The sequence below is a fragment of the Atta cephalotes genome, assembly GCF_000143395.1.
Source record: "Atta cephalotes unplaced genomic scaffold scaffold00030, whole genome shotgun sequence".
Lineage (NCBI taxonomy): Eukaryota > Metazoa > Arthropoda > Insecta > Hymenoptera > Formicidae > Atta > Atta cephalotes.
In genome coordinates this window covers 673,685-696,339 of record NW_012130094.1, presented here as the reverse complement: position 1 = coordinate 696,339, position 22,655 = coordinate 673,685, and the positions used below count along the sequence as shown (strand labels likewise).

Below are 22,655 nucleotides of genomic sequence, written 5' to 3'. Positions count from 1 at the left end.
CTCTCTCTCTCTCTCTCTCTCTCTCTCTCTCTCTCTCTCTCTCTCTCTCTCTCTCTCTCTCTCTCTCTCTCTCTCTCTCTCTCTCTCTCTCTCTCTCTCCTTCGTGCATAAGTTTCGCGGCTGATTACCATCCGTTCGGCACTTAGATCGTTCATTCGCTCGCATGCACGTATCTGCGTTTCCGTTCCGGCGTATTACTACGAAAGACGTGACGATACCCCCATACGTGAGTTATTTCCGCGCGGCACTTAACGAGCCGTGTCGCCCCGCCGTTTGTACGGTCGACGTCACTTCCGTCTAAGCAGGTTGAACAAACCTCTGTCCGTTGTTTTTCTAGGCCTGGACGATGGACGGTTCGACCTATACACGCGAATACATGCGGTCTCGGATATATAGAAGAATACTTGTTGCGCAAGAGAAAAAAAATTCAGCTTGAATTCCGAGTATTTTATTAAATGCATATCTCATTAATTTATTCAATATTTCTGCGAAAGATGTATAATATAATTTTGTTACATAAAATTATGAAGTCATAATCACATGCGTAATTATTTATATGTATTACATTATATGTATTAAAACTTCATTATGCATCGTAAGTACAGTTAAAAATATACATATAATATTAATTGAAAATGTACATATTATCATCATTTTATGCCAAATGAAACATAATTATAAGGGATAAAGTTTCAGACTTTGATCTAATGAATAATATATTCCTTTATTATCTTACAAGCAATTATAACAGAGTTGCATAAATTATAGCTAAATACTACTGTACTACAACCATTTATGAATGTTCATGTTGTCGGAATAATTGGTTGCGTTAGATTACAAATTAACCAGCCATCCTACATGATGATATTAATTTAATTTACGATGATGAAAATGATTTATCCTGACAAGAAAATTTAGGAGCTCCTTTCACAAAATATAATAACACTGATTTTAATGTAACTGTTTAGTTGCTTTTGTACGCTTTTTAAATGTAATCGACTATCACTAAAGCTTCTGATTTAAGAGTGAAATTTGATACATAGTGGTTACATTAATCTAAGATTAGAATCTCTTTGACTATAGATGTAGTCAAAAGAATAAAAATAATAAATAGTAATATAATAATAACAAATAAAAAGAATGTTGATCGAATTATAAAACGATATTATGACCATTATTACATACATAACATTACATTTTGAATGTGGTAAATTAATAAAGTCTAAAAAAAATATCTGAATAAAAAAATCGATTAAATTTATCTGCTATAGATATTAACATATATAAACATTAATTATTCTCTTTAAATTTTTTGGAATGAATCTCACTCCAAAACTATCCAAATTTTGTTTTTAATATATATGTTTCATATAGAAAATTCACAACTCTCTAAATTTTTTGTAATTAATCTTACTCTTAAAGAGTTAAAATTTTACCGTTCTTTTCTTGGATTGAGATTTACTGCAAAAAATTTAGAGAGATTTATGAATTTTCTGCAATATAAAAAGATCTTATATATTGATACTTCTGTGTAATAATTTTTGTAATTTGTATACGTGTTGGTATTTGAGAAATGAACAATGGGATTTCCAGTTGCACCATGAAAGAAGAAAATCATGATACCTGGCAATGTTAAGCAAAAAGAGGTCGCAGCTATAAATTCAATGACGACTGGTTGATACATCGCTAACAGGGGAGCTTATATATATTCGATGTTTCGCGTAAAAAAAACGACTAACATGGCAAACCGTACGATTCTCGAGGACTTGTCACTGAATCACGGATTGTCAATGAAGAAATCTGCAGCCGCGACTGTAGCCATTGCGATTCACGGAAATCCATGGAATGTCGATCTCCTCTATTTCTTTTACCATCGTCTTGTTCGCAAGTACGACGATAACATACTTTCGAATCGAGAATTTTAACTTGCGGAATCGACAATACTCACAAGGAATGCGGCCAGTTTTTATTCGCACAATTTGTTCGCGTTCGACTCTCGACTAAGTTTCTCGAAATGCAACAGCCAAAGAAGAGCGCAAAAAATATATTTAGAGCGTATTCTCGAAAATAATGCATGTTAGCGACATTATTCTATTCTTGAAAAAAATTCACAAAATCGATTGTTTAACTTTTAGTACCGAACCTTTATTATATATGATAGATCATTCATGTCATGGATTTATTTCATCATTTTTACAAATAGATGTACAAAAATTATTAAATGATGATGAACACTCTCTATACTTTAACATCTTAAGAAAGTATTTGTAAAATTGCGTATTAAAAAAAAGAAAGAATATAAAGAGACTTATATTTCTAGCTCCAGATATTTCTAGAAAACTTTAAAGAAAAAGCATGCGAAAATAAAAGATTGACCCAATCATGTGTTTCAAAAGTTAATAAAAGATATAATAAAAATAATCGTTTTCACTATAAATAAGTCCAGGAAAAACTGAGTTTCGTATCAAGTTTTCCTCAAGTCTATTTTGTGCTGACCGAAAAGCGAAATTCTAAGTTTAAAAATTTGTTGCATGCAACACGCGAAGAGAGAACTTTTATCGTATACCACCCAGAGCGAACGAAAACATTCGAAAATTTAGGTCATCATTCTATGGTGGTTCTAAATTTGGGCGTACGATCATCATCGTATAGAAGCTTGCGGTCTGTCGCGATCAGTGACACTCGATGTGCAGCAACTTAACGAGTACGAATGGCCCGTCTTTGTGTGGAACGTATATCACAAAATTCAATTAGCCTAACGTCAAAAAAACAGCCAGTCAAACGGAGACTACAGAGATATTTATGCGTCATTTTCATTAACGAGACGGCTGTCCAATTTTAAGAGCGCCCAAGGAAATATAAGAAATTAATGACACAGAAAGATAAAGTTACAAAAATAAAAATACAAACAGATATATTGAGCAGTATATTTATCTATTCAGTATTCATTTATCTATTTAGAGATGTATAAAAGTAATAAAATATTTATTAACATTTGACTTGAAACTAAATTTCCACTCTTTCCATAAATTATTATTTATGTTTTATTTCTTCTATTTTTTAATTTATTAATTTAGCTAACAATTTAACTAATAAATTTAATTAATAAATAACTGACAATATAATATGAATTGCTGTCGTTTAAAATTACCAATACATGTTTTTTCAAAATTGATACAATGCTATGCATTTTCCTACAAAGATTTTGCGCAAGAAAACATCGTAGGATGACACTCTCGTCACACCTCATTAATCCCGATCATTTCCATCATCATCTTCATCATCTCTCACTTCCGGTATCATTAACTAACAACCATTCACGAGGCATCCTAACGGTGAGTAAATCCTCGTTTGCAAGAACCAGCTCGCCTAGTCGATCGATCGATCATTCCAATCGCAAGAATGTATTAGGACAGCCTCGGTTTCAGCGATAATTCTCGGTTGGAAAATCTCGTAGGAGTTTCTCCCGATGCGTACATTGAAAATGGCACGCGGCTGCATCCGGTGTAACAGAGTCATTTGAGTGGGAGGCAGATCATTATTACACATGATATGTTTTGATGCTTGATAGAAAAAAGTGTTTATAACTATAATTGCATGGTAAAATAATTATGCTTAAGAACTCCTTTTTTATGATGCTATAATAATAACCATATATATATGTAGTAGTTCTCAAATATGAAAAAATTATACTATAAATTATAATTTTAAACAATAATATAATGCAAAAATTAAGATATAAATGGTAAAATAAATTTTTATTTAGTAAATGCAATTGCAATTATATTGAATACAGCTGTTTTCTTAGATTTACTTACTATTTATAAGATAAGAAATAAAAAAATATATCATATTAAGAAAAAATTGAAGATTTTTAAATAATGCGTGACACTGTTATTAATAGTATAATTGATTTGTACAGTTAAACAACTATAATTATATAGTTGTCCCAAAAAAATAAATTATTTAAATTATAGTAATTGCAATCATTTTTTCTCTCTCTCTCTATATGAAAAATTTCATTTTATTAAAAAATAAAAAATTTTACTAAAAATTTTATTAAAGTTGTCTAGCTTTTTTGAAGTTTAATAGAATTTATGATTTAAAACACTTAGAAATTGTTTGACAAATTGGCTAAACTCTGATTTGAATGCTCCTACGTTGCGTATACACGACTTCGTTGTCACGCCAGGGCTTCGCGCACAACGACGCCGCGCTGTCTGGCCGTCAGCCGTTTCTCCTGACGCTTCTCTCTCGACTCTCTCACAGGAGAGAAATCATCTCGTGGCATCCCGCTCTCGTCCCTTCGCCCGAGGCAGTGCGTGACACTTGTTTAATGCGCGTGACGTGTCCACATGTGTGTAGGTAAACGTTTCCGAAGAAAAACATAAAAACAGGGAAAACAGGCTGTAGTTTTTCTGTCATTATTTATTACCATGGAAATGTCGCTTATTAGAGGCTCACTGGAATAGATCTAGAGAGTGCGCAAAACGTGGTATAAAGAAAATCACGATGTACATACTACATTTCAACGTGAAAGTAATCTTACTGCGTGCAAAACTCAGAATTAAAATAAAATCACGAAAAAAGACTCGGACTTTAAAATAGATAGCTAATTATATTAACATTAATTATATTATCAAGCGTGAGTTTAGCCTGAATTAAAAATCGCCTAGCTTGCAAGATTTTATTCTTGCATGAATGAGAGCTTGATATTAATCAATGTCTCTTTAGATCTTCATGTGTTCACAGACTGATTTCGATTTCTATCTTTGTGTTGCAAATCGCAGGTAACCTGCAGCAGCGAGACTTAAGTCAAAATTTTGCAATGGACATCGGAACCATTGATTGCATTTGCGGCGCGATTAACGATTCCGTGCGATCATTGATTTAAACAACCGCGAACGGTATCGCGGTCTTCATCACGGTGTGACTTACTCTAATTGGTTTCTGAACGGTCCGATGGAAATTTATGATAATATGTCGGCTCTCGGCCGCGAGCACTAACTGCTCGTGGTTGCTCGCGCAGAGCCGCGATAACTGCATCATCTGTAAATAAAGCATTGCGATTTGATGGCGGCCACCACTCATCGTCGCGAATAGATGCGTGCGGTTAAATCTAGAAAAGCTCTTCTAATACGCCTAGAAAGTAGTGTTATTACAATTATTCCGTTTTTCATTCGATAAACTAACAAACAAAGCACTTTATACTACTTTGAAAAAAAGGATCAGCTTACGAAATGTCGAATGAAGTAATTCTAATTTGAACAAAAAATTATTTTTATAAATATTTAATAAATAATGCCAAACAGTTGATTATGTTATTATGTTTTTTAAAATTTAGAAAAAATTATTTTTAGTTATATTAACCGAACATAAGATTGGAATTGTTTCATAATATTTGGTAGCTATTATTAGACTTCTCTTTCAGTGTAGAGTTGATATTATTTTGAAAGCTTCGATTTCAAAAGTTCGAAATTTGAAGCTTCGAAAAATCGAGTTTTAAAGCTTCGAACCTTTAAAACTTCTAAATTTCAATCTTTGAAACTTCAAAGAATCAAAATTATAAAATCATTAATTTAATATAGCTAATAATAATATATTTTTATTAAAAATATACAAATATATTTTTATTTTTTAATTTGCATTTTCAAAAGTTCGAAGATTCAATTATTTCAAAGTACCGAATGACTTTGAAGTTATCAAAAGTAATACAGTCTTTACTTCATACTGATACTTCTGTAGTTGTTAGAGATTGATTACATTGATACATTGATTTTAATAGATAATAACACACTTTACTGATTAATAGTATGTTATTATAATAGGCAATAATTTCTAGAAATAATGAAGTACTATACGAGTATATTTAATGCTTCTAAAATTCTTGGAAAGATGCTTTGCGGAACGATGCATTCGTTTAGTGCTACACTCCAACCTGCAATTAAAAGTTGGGACAATTTTCTCGGTACTTCTCTTCCGGTGAGAACGGTGATTATGTCGTGTAGCGGCGCAGCGTGATGGTTATTAAAAACTAGATCCGCATCGGGCATGCAAGATCGTGTTCAAATCGTTATAACGGTGCGGCATAGAAATGCGCATATGCACGAGCGTGACAAGAGGACATTTATCCTGCGCTAATGACCGTTTCCTGTCATCCGATTTCTGCAGTATGCCACCTTAGAAACGCGCCTGTCTCTGCTCACGCTCGGTTTGATCGCTCGATAAGGAGCTTCTCGGGTCAGAGAGCTCTCGTGTTGCGGACCGACATCCCGCTTGGATAATCATCGCTGTCCTCATCGTCATCCGTGGATGTGTACTTTCTACATAGAGACCGCGTTCGCAGAAGAAATGACACGCTTTCGGTGCGAGTTCTGACGAATTGGACGCGCTAATTATCGAGCGTGGGTACTTTCCTCTCATGCGGCATGCAGTATAATTATGGTAAACCCGAGTTGTAACTGGATTAATTTGCGCGAGAGATAAGGATGTGAAGCTTGTTAATTTCTTAGTTAAAAGGAAACCGTACGTTGCTCTGGAAAATTTATATTAAACGAAATATGTATCAGGCTTCTCATAATACAATTTTTTAAATATAATTTTTATCGTTAATACGAAATAATAATATAAAAAGAAACAAGTATTACGCTTCAAATGTTCTTTATTCGTATTTACACTAAATGTCGCAAGTTTCTCACGCTTCTGTTCATGTAGATATACTTAGACTGCAGATTAAAAGTATCTCTGCTTGTAATAAAAATATCACTCGTAATATAAATTATGAAAAATTAAAAATTCTAGAAACCTTTACAAAATAAATCTCGAAGGAGTAAAAGATAATGAAATCCTTTCTGAATATCTTGGAAAAATAACATTCTGAATATTTTTGCAATATATAAATACTATATTTTAACAATACTTATAGAGTCATAAAGTCATAAAGAATTAATAAAAATAAATTTCTATACAAAAATTGTTGTTAAGACAAAACTCGATTGTAGATTAATTATAAAGCAATAGAATAAGAGGAAGTGCAATAAACTCAGAACACAAATGTCGTACATGAATTTCTGCTTAATGAGACGCATTATACAGCTGCGTTTTTCCGAATAAATACATAAAATTTACAGTACACCGACCGTCGTATTATGGGAAAAAGCGCCGCTCGTCGATACGGGTATCGGAGGTAGAAACGGGGCAAGTCGCGTTCGTTCGCGCGAATTTATGGCAACCGGTTTGCGCGATCGACGGAGGAATGTCGGCTGTCGTTTGCGCTTGTCAACTTGCGCGAGAGAAAGAGACACATTGTTGTCGTCGCTTCGTTCCCTGTCGCGCCTTCCTGACAATCCGCGGTACTTTTCAAAGAGATTAGAGAGATGCCTCGGAAAAACCACGGATAATGATCGATATTCCTTTGAATGCCGGAGGAAAAATACGGTATCTCTGAGTCTCCGTGAATCAGCAATCTTTATTTAGTTGAACAATTTAAGTTCATCGTTAACCGTTCACCTATGATTCTCATTCACGCTCAGGTGTGCAAGTATTATAATCTCCAGAGAACGATGTCGATTGTATAATGAGGTTCGAAAGATCGGAATTTATTCAGCCACGTCATTGAAATCCTTTAATCCAGGAATATATACCTGATGAAAAGACACAATGTTATTCACTTTTCCTTTTTGCTTTTACAATTCCTAGATTTCAGAATGAAATTATAAAATTGAAATTATGAGAGTTTTTATCTTGGAGAAACGTGAGGAATCTAAGCGGAATGATTTCAATTAAATTATTTTAATAAAATGACACTGTATATAGGTCGAATACATTTTACAGCTACTGTCAACCCTCTGTTAGAGAAAAAATTTCCAAGTATTATTATCATTTATGTATTATAACAATATAAAGTATTTCATTCCCAAGGATATGCAGTCGTCTTCAACATGATGGCTGCTTTTTAACCAATCAAAAATTTAGAATAAGCATTTGATTATTCTGATACAGGACAAATATTTGATTGGTTGTCTTAATTTAGTCTGCCGGCCATTATGTGCAATGAAATACCTTATATTCTTATACTATGATTATTACCACCATGCCTTGCCAATGGCGTGACTGTGATATGCAGGTGCGAATGGTGCGACGTGGAATCGTGCCGCGCAGTCTGCCAGCGCGGCGTTCTCCGCGGTTGCGTGTACCGAACCTGTTTCCAGGTTTTACGCACCGGCGAAGCCGGCGACCCGGGTGCGTACATGTAATTATGCCTACCACTACTCTTTCCCCTGCTTGAAGGTGTTCTGAATGCGAGAGCGTTCGTAATATTGGAAGGATAGAAAAAGCGTCGTGTAAGAAAAAAGGAAAACGGAAAAGGGGCGATTATATGCAAAAGGAGAAGAAGGTAGATCAGTAAGCGGGAAAGGACGCAATGGAAAGGAAAAAAAGGAAGAAAACGCAGAGAAAATGCAGACTTAAAGTACGGATAAAAGAAAACCAAGTGTGAAATGAGAGAATCATGTACAGGCAAAAAAATTGATAAAGGAAAATCCGAGGAGAGGATTATACATGAGGGAACATCTATTGATATTGGAGGGGTAAAATGAAGCAGAAAAGAATAGGAAGAAACTGAAACAGCGAAGCTGTAAAGAAAGAACAGCGAAAAAGGTGGAAAGGCAGTTGGATAGAGTATCTTTTATAACAACTTTCTTGCCCGGTAATTAACTGTTTGCCAATTAATGAGTTGACCGTGAAATCCCTCTACTCGGATTCTTCTGTCTCCCTCTTTTCGTCCGGATTATTATTCTCCCTTGTCCAAGCACATGCATGTAATCATGTAAGTATGTGTGTCTGTATCGTGGTAAAAGGCTACATAAAACTGGCTACCGCACCTGCAAATAATTACTCTCAGTTCGCTTGTTGTACTCCTGTATTCGCGACGATAGGACATCGATGATACTTCTACATGTTCTACATTCTCATCTTCTCCTTCCATTCTTGTCTAGCATTAGCGTGTGCTTGTTTAACGTGATAGCAATTTTCGTAACCTCCCCGTAAACGTGAGTTAACAAGCTGATGATCAATTTAATTTGCCGCACTTTCTAAAAGTTTAAAAGTTTTGCTGATATCTACTGTGTGTATTAATAATTAAAAGATAGTGATGCACGATATTAGAATTTGATTAAATAAAAGACGTATACATTAAACCGATGGTATTAAATATGTCCTTATTAAATAAATTGTTGTACCACAACAATTTTGATATTAAATGTATTTTAGGAAGAGAATTTTTCTTCATAAATATTAATCCATTCTGCCTTGCCTATTTACGCTTATATATTAACTATCTCAAATTTAATTAAAATAACATAATTGCAGTATAAAATAATATCGATTAAATGTTATTACATTATATGTTATATAATTCGAAAATTATAATATTGTCATAAAAAATGTCAGGTCAAATCACTTGTCAAATCTTTTTAACGTAATACCTTTACGATATATACGATATACATACGATAAATACGGACAGCTAAATGTACTTCCTCTAAATGGTTCAATTTATTGCCTTCGTCAGTACGGACGGCGTGGCTCCAAACCACTCTGGAGAAGCAGCAATTTTCGAGAACCAGATCGAAGTAGGGCACGAAAACGTGGTTGATATATCGAGCACGATAATATGACTGTTGTTAAACCGACCCAATTGCCGCAAATTGCCACTGTCGTTGATTCGACAAACACAGGGATCAAAAGACGCGCGAGAGATCTCTTTTCGGTGGTCACAGGCGCAGAGAGTGAAAGGTTTTATTAATAACAATTATAGGGAGGATCTCGAACGAAAACGATCTCTGGCAAAAGAGGAAAAGGTACCCAATCGTCCGACAGCGAAAGTCCCGGATGTCTCTACTCCTTTACACGGATACACGCAGCCGCCGGTACGTCATTTTACCAAATTAAGTTACGCGTGATGCTCACGTATAAATTATCCCTATAAAACGCATCAGTCATTCCTCTACTTTCTCTTGTCTGCGTATACGTTTGCGTTATGTACGAGAAGATTCGGCTTCAAAAAAATTCTTTAATCTTGTGAAATTGATGTAGGCATAATCTAGTATCATTTGAAAATTTAAAGCTACTACGGTAAAATTATTTAAAATTAGTGTGTCACAAAAGATCTTTAAGTGTGCCGCAAAAATTGTAAAGAAGATAAAAAGAAGCAAACAAAGAAATAAGTAAGTTATAAATAAGTAAAAAAGCAAGTGAGTAAAATATAAAAAACTTTTTTTTAATTGTGAATATGATCAAAATTGTATTTACTCTTATTTGAATCAAAGATGTCATCATTGCAATAAAATCAATTTTAAAACAATAAAATAAAAAATTAAAAAAGAAATAAAAAGTACAACTTTATTTTTTATTTCTGAATGTCATGTGATATCTCAAAAATGCTAATACTTCACAAAACTTGATTCGTTATTTAATATAATGCAGCAAATTGAAAAAGGCTGAAAAAAACGTACTAAGCTTTTTAAAAATTATTAATCTTTCTCTCTGAGATTTTATGAAGTTTTCTCATTGATTTCATTCAAACTCTAGAATCCTAATAAAAAAGAATGAGAATTTGGGAGATGCTGGTCCATCGAAATAAAGGGAAAATGCAAAAATTGAACGGATCTATTCATGCAATCTGTTGTGATAATTTTGCTGGATTACGTTATTGTGAAGCGAGAATCTCGTCACAACACGTTCAATCACGGACAATATTACGTGTCGCTTCCTCATATCAATCGATCGTACGTTTTGCAAAGCATGTTCCTTTTTGTCTCGCAAAATCGTTTCACGAGAACGTCAACGCCGGAGGGTCCGCGCCGCTCCGCCTTTTGCTTTCGTAAGGCTATCGATTCGGTAGAAGATCATTACACTTTACGTGTGCATGTCTCATCAACGACCAGCTTTCACCCGGTAAATGCATACGTCGGTCAGTGCTTTCCATTCGGAGTGCAAGGTCGACGTCAACCAAAATTCCTTTTACAGCACCTTCTGGCTGAACAGTTTAATTTTGTTGATGTAAAATTTTGTTGATGTTGTTGAAATAAAGAGGAAAAATATGAGGAAGTAATAGATATTCATCTTTATCTCTAATATTAAATGAATTTCACATGTTAACCTGCTGTTTTATACATACACATGCGATTACAAATTGCGATTATAAATTATAAAGGAATATGCTCAAAATCTTCTCTTATAATTTTTTAAAAGAAGTAAAAAAAAATATCTTTCAATGTTGGACTTTAAAGATACACGTAATTTTTTTTATTGTTAATTCTCTGGTTAATAAATTTAAATCTATAAAAAATAAATAAAATACAATTCAACTTTTATAAAATATACAATACAAATTCGTTATTAAAGCTTTTACTTTTATGTAAAAATTTTTTCAGATTTTTTTTACAGTTTGGAATAATATAAAAATCTGTAATGAAGTTCAAAAACACAGATTGTGAATAAAAAATGAAATTTTACATTGTGATGAAAGATTGATATTATCTTAAATATTATCTCTTAATTCTTTACAATTTTACCTTCTCATATTCTTACCGCAAAAAAGATATTAATTGCTATCTTCATTATCTCGAAATAATCGAGAGATTATTTTGGTTTGTCAACACATTGGCACATCACACTTAGTTTTGGCATTTGCAAACTGATCTTACCTAATAGTAAGTAACCTCGCGTTACTAAGTAAGTGTAATACTGTCCGTATGACGAAGGTGACAGCAATTTAATAACCGAGGTCTAAGATAGACGAATAAAATGGCTTACGCGAGAATCAATGGACCTTGGATGTAAACCAGGTCAATGCGATAATAAAATAGTAAAACGCAGGCAGAAAATAAATCGCTTTATGAACTTGGCACTTTCCCTTGCGATGATATCGGCGCGTCGCTACATTTTCTGCTCGGTACATTTTGATTAATCTCAATTCAGCGGCCACAAGTATTCCTTCAACGAGGTTTTATTAATCGCTAGAGAACGCTTGATCTAAAATTAAACGCGTCATAACTAATGTATTTATTTTTGCAATTCAACAATTCTGGAACATTAAATCTTCTATAATCTTCTTAGAACTTTAATATTTGGAAATCTGACAATTCTTGCCAGATTCTCTACTTGAAAGTTTGCATATTCAGCCATTTTCACATAAGAATTTTGAAATGTGCTTGTCTCATGATAAATGAGACTAAACTTTTATATTACATAATTCCGATATTTATATTCAAGAATTATATTTCTGTTACATAATATTAATCAAGAATTAATATAAAAGATATTTATAATTTTTTTCATTTCAATGTTTCATTTCAAGCATGTTCCATCGATCATATTCGACGTATGCACAAAGTATTCGTAACGGATATTCTTTATTCAGAAAGGCGACGATCGACAGTCATCTAATCGGCTTCGCAACATCTTGCGAGTCACTGTGGCTACAAATTTGGCGAGACTTTCGCGCATCAGCAGACGCTTCGAATACGTATATTCATTCATCCGAACGCGTAAAACGCGCTTTCTCCCCATCTAAGGACATTTGTTTGAAAAATCCTCACGCCAGTTTTTTTCCACAGCTCGTTTCGTGCACGATCGCCAGATAAATTTTCTATTTATTAAACATACAACCGTGCGTAACGATCTGACTTCCGGTAAGAGCTTGCCACTTGTCGCAGCTGTTGCTGGCAAGCACGCATGTGCACGCATATGCGTGAGCCCTTTATGGACGTGAAAGTCGTCGATCACACTCAATACCGTAGTACTATCTATCGATTATTTCAAAGTTTTTTTTAAAATGTCAGTTGCGACAGATCCCAATAATAAAAAATAATTCTTGCTTAGTAGGTTATGTTATGCAGCAGAAAGGAAAGCGCGTTTTTACGTAAAATGTTCCAGACAGACTGGAAAATACCATAGAAATAAAATCAACAATTTTAAAGATGAGTTTATTTTTTTATTAAAAATAAAATTTTATATTAAATATCGTGCAAGAAAAAGATGCAAATAAAAAAATTCTTTAGAGTTATCGTTGGATATATCTGGGACAATGCGTTATGAATTGACCTCATCGGAGAGCAATTCTTCCGAAAGTTAATATCTTCCTACAGAAAAATATTGGCATATGGACGACCGGATAATAGCCTGCTTTCGGTTCGTCACGCGCGATAGAGCAAACTCCAAGGAGCTTATCGATGGATTGCAACCGCGGCAGATCGATCCATTATTCACTGCTTCTCAAAACCAAGATCGATATGCGATACGATACACAAATCAATGTCGAAACTCAGCGTCTACAAAGACACGATCGATTTGCCATGATATCATCTCTTTTGTGGCGTCGGTACATTCTACACGTGTATAAATCCGAACGATTCTCCTTTCGCGATCGCACAGATCGATCCACGGTCGATCTCGGTCGACCGAGCCGGATATAATTGATTTAGACTCCGTCGAAATGCTTTTAACTCTGATTTGCGATGCGTGCTCCTTCACCAGAGTTACAGTCAATACTTCCTCGAGAGAGCAACCCAGTAACACTTCCACTTGGTAATTCGCATAGATTGATCTTTATGATCATCGGCCGACTCGTAGATTCGCTGCGCTTATTTCGGATCTGTATTTAATCCACGTGGTACGCGATGGGTGAAGTCGGAATGACATTGTAGGTCATCGTACTCCGACCGCTCGTATAATACGACTGATTATCTCAACGACGTGCGAAGTAAAATTCATGGAAATATGAGGAGATGCAGAAACACTTTTTTGAGTTATAATTTGATAGATTTTTATCTAGAAACATTCAATTAATTGAAAGTCATCATTGTCTCTAAGTTACAATAATGACATTTCATAATAAAAAAAAAATGACAAATATTTTCGCAATAAATAACATGACAAATTTCATAAGTTTCCAAATTAGTGTATTGCTATTCATAGCTAGATCATTACGATACATTCAATTGCGTACTCCAGCGCGAGCTTTCCAAAGTAATTAACTGCGAGTTTATCCCCGTCACGTGACAATCGTTAATTGTTATTCCATTCGTTTATTCACTGTTCCACGGATAGTCGTAGAAATAGCACGGATGCTTTCGTTCAACGCATAGCAATGACCATATATGCGAACGTGTCATAAAAGCCACAATAATGTGTGGCTCAAATATCAATATATCATTATCATACATCATAGATTATCAAGCAAGAATATCAATGAGATGGAGTTAAGTTGGTCTGTAAGTGTATATGTAAATTAACATATTTTATCTATTTTCCAATTTAAACTCTTTAAAATCTAGCAACTAAGAGCAATTATATTGTGCTATTTATTATTTGCATCTAATTATATATTAACTTAGGTTGTTTTCCTTTAAGGCAACACAGTTGACACAAGTGACGTTCTCTTCTTGGCTAGAATCAGTAAAAATAAATAGAAACTGAACGATGTTTTCGTATTTTTTAAAAAGAAAGCAATCTGAGTTAATACATAAATAGATGCAAATAATAAATAGCGTTGTGATTAGACTGATATTTAGACGTGATAGACAATAATTGCTTTATTTGTTAGAATTTCAAGTTTGAGTTAAAAAGCAGATAAAATATGTCGGCGGCTGTGTTTAAATAATATATAAAACAGATAACATATAAAGCAATGATAAATATTAATAATATAGAAATCTACGTGTGACGTCATTAAAAAAACTTTTATAAAACGAGATTCAAATCGTTCTACTTGTGACCATGAAATTCTAAGAAATATTTAAATATAAAAGCTACCCTTGTTTCCTTCAATTGACCTCCAGCCTAATCTGACATTTCCATCTTGAGATCGCTTCTAGATCTCATCATCTATTGGGAAATTCTCAAGAGAGTGCTCGAAAGATGCGATGAGAATTTCAAAAGATAGAAATTGCGAAGGAAAGAAAAATAAGTTTACTGAGAAATAGGGCAAAAAAATAGCGTAAAAGCAACGAAATTGAAGTAATTCCTGCAAATCTCTTTAGAACGAAAATTACGTAAAATGCGAAAATCGATAGTAATAGAATTGGGCTTAATTCCAATAAAATTAATTGAAATGCTTCGTCGCATCTTTGCGTATCCGCGCGTTTGCATAACACTTCCCGTACGTGCTTCTTATCGAATAATTTGATGTGTACTCACGCTTTTGCCGTGGCTCGTGCTGTGGTGCGTGTGATGCGTGTCGAGTTTCATATTGGCGCAACGATTAAGGGCGTGCAGACGCCGGAAAAGGCTCTGCAGTGAGTCGGCCTCGAGGAAAGGGTGGTCCTTGGCTACGCCGGAAACGTCAATCGGAAACTGATAGTCTGAAAAACGAAAATAGTGAATTGTCATTCCTTACGCGCTCGATTATCGCAAAAGATAGGATAAGATATCGCGCTTATGTGCGTATTTGCATTAACAAAAAATTACATCGCAGCGATATTTGATATCGTCAAAAACATTCGTATCAGCTGCGTTTGCAACGCATTCAGAATCATTCGATTATTATCAAATACGATAAATACGATACGCCATGAATGGAAACCCACTCCACCAAACTCATATCCAGTTCATGGGTATTAATCTCCTCGTGAATTCGAAAAGGGCTCATCATATTGATTGTACAGTTGTTATGCTGTTTAAATCTTCTTCTTGTATTTTTTGCACAACACGTTTGAATTCGAATAAAGGAGTAAAACGCACGTTTCATTTCTCTATGGTCTCTATGGTCTTATTATGACATCCCACTAAATTCTATAATGTTTAAAACATATTTTTGATTTCTTATATCATGTTGTAAATTTAATTAAAATCAATTCAAATAATATATTGAATACACTAAATGCAAGTTTGTATTGAATACGCTAAATACAAGGAATACGCTGTGAATGAATCCATGTTTATTTAGTCCAAAGATATTAATCTCCTTGTGAATTCAAAGAAGATCTATCATACGTTGTCATGCCGCTTAATTCTTTTTGTATTTTTTTGTACAAAATGTTTGAAATAAAAAACTAGAAATGTATTTCATTTCTACATGATTATTTTTATGACAGCCTATTAAATTTCATAATGTCTAACTATAATTAATTTCTTGTAAATTTAATTAAATTTCAAATAACGCATTTATGTCGAATACACTAAATGCGTATAGGTATATATGCTGTGAATAAACCAATCCAAAGCCATTTAGTTCATTTTTCTGTGAACATTAATCTCCTCGTGAATTTGAAAATCCATCACATGTTGATTGTGCCGTTGTCACTCCGTTTAATTCTTCTTGTATTTTTTTACAAGTACAAAATGTTTGAATTCGAAATTAAAAAGTAGAAACGCGCATTTTATTTCTAGTCATTATTATGCTATTAAATTTTATAATGTCTGAAACATTTCTCTACAATTAATTTCTTACATTGCCTTGTAAATTTAATTAAAATGCAATCAAATAACACATTTGTAGTATTAAACAGAAACATTTCTTTATACTTCTTTTATCATGAAAAACAAATAAACAAAATTATATAAAAATTGAAATATAAAAATATACGAAAACTTATAAATTCTGTAGCAACATGGCTATCCTGTGTTACACAAAAATTGTTAAATATCGTGTAATATGACTTCGAAAAATAAACGCTATGCTATTATATTAACACGAATTGAAATCTTACAATAAATATTTTAATATAATAAAAATTGCGAACAAAAAAAGGTTATTTCAGATTTTTTTAAATCATGTTTTATATATATATATATATATATATATATATATATATATATATGTATATATAATAAATCTATTTACATAGTAATAAAATTGTCACAATAATAAACTTTTGCAAATAAAAAATATCGATATTATTTCTTTCTTATTTTCTACAGAAACAATGATAGTAAAAAAAGATTCACTTCTATTGTTAGCAAAAATTAAAATTGTGATTTTCCCTATGTTACATTTTTAGAATTTTTTTGTAAATATGTCACTGTGATCTTTCGTAAAAGTTTGGAAGATTCCTGTCACACGACTTGCGCAACGTTGGCCTAGATTTTCTGAACCAGATCTTGGATCTATGATCTTTAATCGGAATTCCAGAGTCGATTCGACCCTTAAAGTAGAATGATTCTTTAATAAGCAACAACAAACGTTTTCATGGTATCGAAATTTTTTTGTGAAAGAGTTTATGTACATTCGTATTAAAAATATTATTCTACCTTATTTATACGTTCGCATAAAATATCAAAGAGAGAGAGCGTTATTATAATGTTCCATTAAGGAAATTTCATAAACAAGCTTGATAATTAAAACAAATTCCGTCTACTGTGGGAACTATAAGCGCGCGTATTTCACCCACGTTTATTTTCATTTATTAAAGCGTAAAGATGATTAATGACTCCGAGCAGTTCCTAATGTTACTTGATAGCAGATAAATTAACCGATTATCTACCAACTTATTCGCTCTTCGAAACGCTTAAACACGCATTTGTATTTTCCAATCGTTAACATTTCTTCACGCCGTACAGTTAGAAGTTTTTGTAGTATTCGAATATGTACTTCGAATACAATAAATGTGTCCGTCTAATAATTATAAACTGCCGTAGCAATTTTCATCTTAGATTCACATTATCATTCACTGCACACGTAATTTGACATATACCAAATGCAAAACAGGCAAAAATTCTCACTGGAAAATTTATTGAGCTTTTTGAAGTTATATAAAAGTGTAAACTTGAGCTTATGATATGATTGGCAAACATCCCAATAAAGAGTGTCAACCGATGAGAATATAGAATGATGCTTGTGTCAATGTTATTTGATGAAGAATGATTTGATTCATTGCACATGTGCATATCTTTATAATTATATCTTTCGCCAGCTACGCATCACAAGTCGATAATACTTCCTACCAGATCATTCGTTAAGGATTTTATGATACTATTGATAGATTTAAGTTAATGATCAGCATTCGTTTCCTGGATATACTAGTTATGAACTAATCATGTTTTACCGGGAAACTCACAGACCATGTATACGTTGCTCGTCTGACGAATCAATTAACATGTGAACTTTCACTCGTCGGCATCACGATAATGACTAGCAGCAAATACTGATCTGTTTGTTTGCCGCTGTAAAAAATGTTGCTATTGATGTATGTTAACTCTCTAATAACAAGATGGATTTTCAGAGGAATAGGGGGTATTTAGAGAGGGATAGGATCTGAATCCGGTCTTTTTCATCTAATCAAATATAGGTAAAAAAAAGTAAATAATAACACATAGTTCTTGTTTATTTATAATTATTTATAATCGAGTAATATAAAATTTCTTTATCTATTTATTTTTAGATTTTTATTTATAGAATATGAAAAATTACAAAATTTTATAAATTAACTTCAATAATTTTTTTTCATCTAATAATGAATAAAATATATATAATAAAACTTCTTGTTTATTTACAGATAAAAACACATAACTAATTGGCTTCAAATAATTGCAATAAGACAATAAATTCTTTGACTGATGAAGCCGTAAGTCATACTCTGACCGTGCCATTAAGGGATTGTTGAGTAAATTCTGCATATACTTGTCTATCTTATGGAAGATATTTCATGTTTCTCCTTTTATAACGTCCTTTCCGATTCTCATTTTTCACACATATCTTCTTTACCAAGGTCAAAAAAAGGATCAATTTTATAATGGCATCTCGTTCGCGAGACACAAAAATTCACTCGGCGAGTGACTTGATAAATTTATCAGGCGGCGTATCAGGCCAAGAATGGCGATGTGATCGATCGGATCACATCCTTAATTTATCACGCCGATCGTCAGACACGACACCCACATTCGATCGCGTCGCTGGAATTCCACGAAGGATCGGTCGAGGAGATCCTCTGTGGACACGACTCGCGGTAATATCCTTGCGAGATCGCGTGTGTGCGCATGTGTGGCCGTGTGTGTGCACGTGAGTCGCGTGATTCCCGTACGTGTTCGATGGGCGGATCAGTATCGGTATTTATATCGTGCCTTGCGCCGACCGACTCGGGTTCAACTGGGTCAATTAGCTACTATTCATAGTGCGCTTCGATCGCGAGAACTCGTCTGAGTTATGATCAATCGTGCACTTTGTACGTGGTACCATGCATATATACGTATGTTTGTGCCTAAACACATATGCTCGTGCACGCATAAGTTTGCACGCACGTATGCGTGCGTAAACTCTTGCGTTAGCCAGACCTGCCGACGTATTAGAGCTGTCAGTTTAGAGCTGATAGTTTCAAAGCTTTTACGATCACGTATTAGGTATACTCGAATATACGATCAAAAAGAAATAATCTCTTTTAAACATAGATATTTACAAATTTTTTACAGTAATGACTTTTTGGTAGTTTAATAAAACTTTTCAAAAATTTAAGAATACAGTTAATAAAGCCTTTTTTATTCTTGTCATATTAGAAATAATCAAATAAGTAATAATTATATATTATTTTATTGTAATATTATTTTTATAGAATACTAATTTTTTTATTACTTAACAAATTAAGTCTGTTTCTAAATCACTCATCCTGATTGTTTCGCGTAAAATTCACGACAATCATGAATATGTTTATTTTCTGTATTAAAGATAGTTTAAAAATAGTTGCACAATCACGTTGCCGCAGCGAAGGGAACGTTTATATGATAGTTTAAGAGAATAAACCTTGTCGTTTATCAAGCTGTACCATTTCTTCTTCCCGCTTTTGGCATCTGGGTCGCTGTGGCGGTTATGTTGCTCGGAATCCGTTTATAGGCTGCGGCAGTGGACCGAGCGCACAAATTAAATTAAAGTTTTATAAAGCCACTTGTCTCCCACGCGCATTGCAAAAAGTGAAAGTCCCATACCGTCTCGTAAGTTCCTCTCACGCCTAGTATCCTAATTGCTCACGCAAGTGTTATGTAATTATATTATCGATACCATTGCGGCTGTTAGTATTAAGTAATTGAAGTGAACGTGTTGATATAATACGATAAATATCGATCGATCGTCCTTAACCCTTAATAAACGTGCCAGCATAAATACTTATAGTCACGCAATACGCCGCGCCGCTTTTCCTCACGTGATTTTTTTTTATTAAAGAAATTTCAAATAAGGTAAGTATGTGCCGAAGTTACAAGTTTTAAGCTTTCAAGTTGTATTATAAAAATATTACAATACAAAATAAGATTTCGATATTAAAAATAATTTAAAAAATTATTTTACGACATTATTTGTTGCGATATTTTTCTAGTATTATAATACGCATCTAATTTAAAAGAAAAAATTATTAAAAGAAAAAATTGTTATGAGAGAAACCAATACCAACGAAGTTAATGATTTGGATAGTAATCGTTGTTCGCTAGATGCTTTCGTATATATGAGAGACATCAGCTGTTCACGTCGTGAATTCTTCGAGGGCGTAAATGCAACTTTGCAGTTGGAACGGCCCGTTGGCCGGTTTCGTTCCTCTTCCCGTTTTTGGCATGTGGGTCGCTGCATCGCGCGTCGCAATGTCTCTTGTCCGGCTGCATTGCATCGCGACATGTTTATGGGAGCCTCGACTCGAGCAACGGTCAGCTCTACTGACTCACCGTGCGAAACCTAACATTGTTCGAGATTCACGTTTCTAACGAGTCAAATAGGTATACATACGCACACCTACGTTTATATACATGAACAACGACTCTGACCAACAAATTAAATGGAAGACGCGCAAACGTGTTCACTGATATTAATTTATCGCGACGATTAAACGCCCGTCAGCTTAAAAATTAAGGCTGTTTTTCGGCTCCTTTAGCAAGGAACTCCGTGCTGTAGAATCGATGCAATACTTGATCGAGCGGTATAAAATTTTTCCGACCAGTATTTTCTTTTTCATTTTTCGAACCTAATTAAAGGTCTTACGGATTATTGATGAACTACAGTTTGGACTTTACGGAGGAAAATTTATCGGAGTTTGGCGAGAACTAATAACTGTTTCTCACACAACCACGTGGAAAATTATTATTAACGACAACAATTGTTGAAACTTTGAACTCGGAAACATTTAAATTAGGACTCGGAGCTATGCCAGGACATGTAAATCGCAAATAAATCATGCTCAGACATGAATAGTTGGATTTTGTTGATGTGATTACATAGAAGAGAGATCGAAATTATTAATAAAAAATTTATAATAATATGTGTAATAAATAAGTACAGTACATATTAAAACTTAATTTTCAATGTTAATTATCTTAGTAATTAATATGAGAAAATTCTTTCCGGCTACGTAATATAACTAATGATTTTAAATGAATTTAATTAATACTGTAATATTTTAGAAAAGATCAATTTCAATTCTAAATAAAGCGACTTTTTATTGCGAATACGTATTTTTATGCAAAATAAATATGAATGGAAGTAAATAAAGAATGAGTTAGATAAAAATAATCTGAGGTAGCTGCGCTGTATTATCTGTGCAAACTCAGAAATTCCTGGCGCTATGCGTCAGCGATGAAAGAATGCAACCCTTGACACTACATTGTATCGCGTTCACGACATTTGCCTCTATCAAGGATTGCGGTGATGCCAATGACGTTTATCTCGTTTCGATTATTACGAAATCGATGATAAATTCGTCGCGAATAAATACTCAAACGCAGATGAGTGGACGCGTTTGAGTATTTATGCGTTTTAAACATACGCAATTGCAACGCTGTAACTCATTCGTACCAAAAATTATTGCGTTTTACGATCGCGATACACGAATATTATGCGATCATATTCCCGAATACGATTTGTTTACGACTAATCGTGTGAAATGACACCAGTCGTGCTATTCTTTTGCGAAATTTGATTTCTCCGCCAGCACAGCGTTTCTGACACAATGACGTAAATATGTTTATATATGTACAGCGCAGTGCATGCATTAAACTGCGCATAAACTGCGTCAAGTATCTTTCTGCGAATTGCAATGATATTCACTGTGAATGCAATAAATTTAGCAGTATTTTCAGTTAAATTGTAATAAAAATTCACTAAAATAACACATGATGTCGAGAATTGTGATTGTTAAATAACAAAATCTGTGGATAATTGATTATGTTTTGCTTTAATATGACGATTTAATTTTATTCCACTGTAAAGTTTATTAAAATAATAATGAATGAGTTATGGAGCGGTACTCTCGTGGAATTGCGAAGCTATATCGAAAATTCATCAATTATATCATAACACTATTATAAGGGTCGCATCTATCATTTGCGGAGATATTAGATTTGTAAACGTCATTATGCACGCGCTACAATTGTTATTTGTTACAATGCACATTGCATGTCAAATGCTATTGTAGAATATCATACTGTTTATCGTGAAAACATCACTCTTATATAATAAAATGTCATTCTATTAAACACGTTGTCAAATAACTTTCTACATTCAATCAAATTAAAACATAAAAAATTAAAGACTACTGATCACATAGATTTATCTACATAAATCAAATTTTCTTCTATTTATTATTAAAATATAATAAAAAACAAAAATAAATTCAAGATCATATATATGTATGTATATATATATATATATATATATATATATATATATATATATTATTATATAT

General features: G+C 33.4%; 1 protein-coding gene across 1 annotated transcript in view; it reads right to left on the bottom strand.

Moving 5' to 3' along the window:
* The window catches only part of LOC105620906 (rho GTPase-activating protein 7-like), a 227,288-nt gene that overhangs the window by 8,548 nt on the left and 196,085 nt on the right, over positions 1–22,655 (bottom strand). Inside the window, exon 9 of the mRNA XM_012202383.1 lies at positions 15,202–15,365. Within this exon, the coding sequence (XP_012057773.1) occupies positions 15,202–15,365 (164 nt within the window). The remainder of the gene's footprint in view (positions 1–15,201; positions 15,366–22,655) is intronic.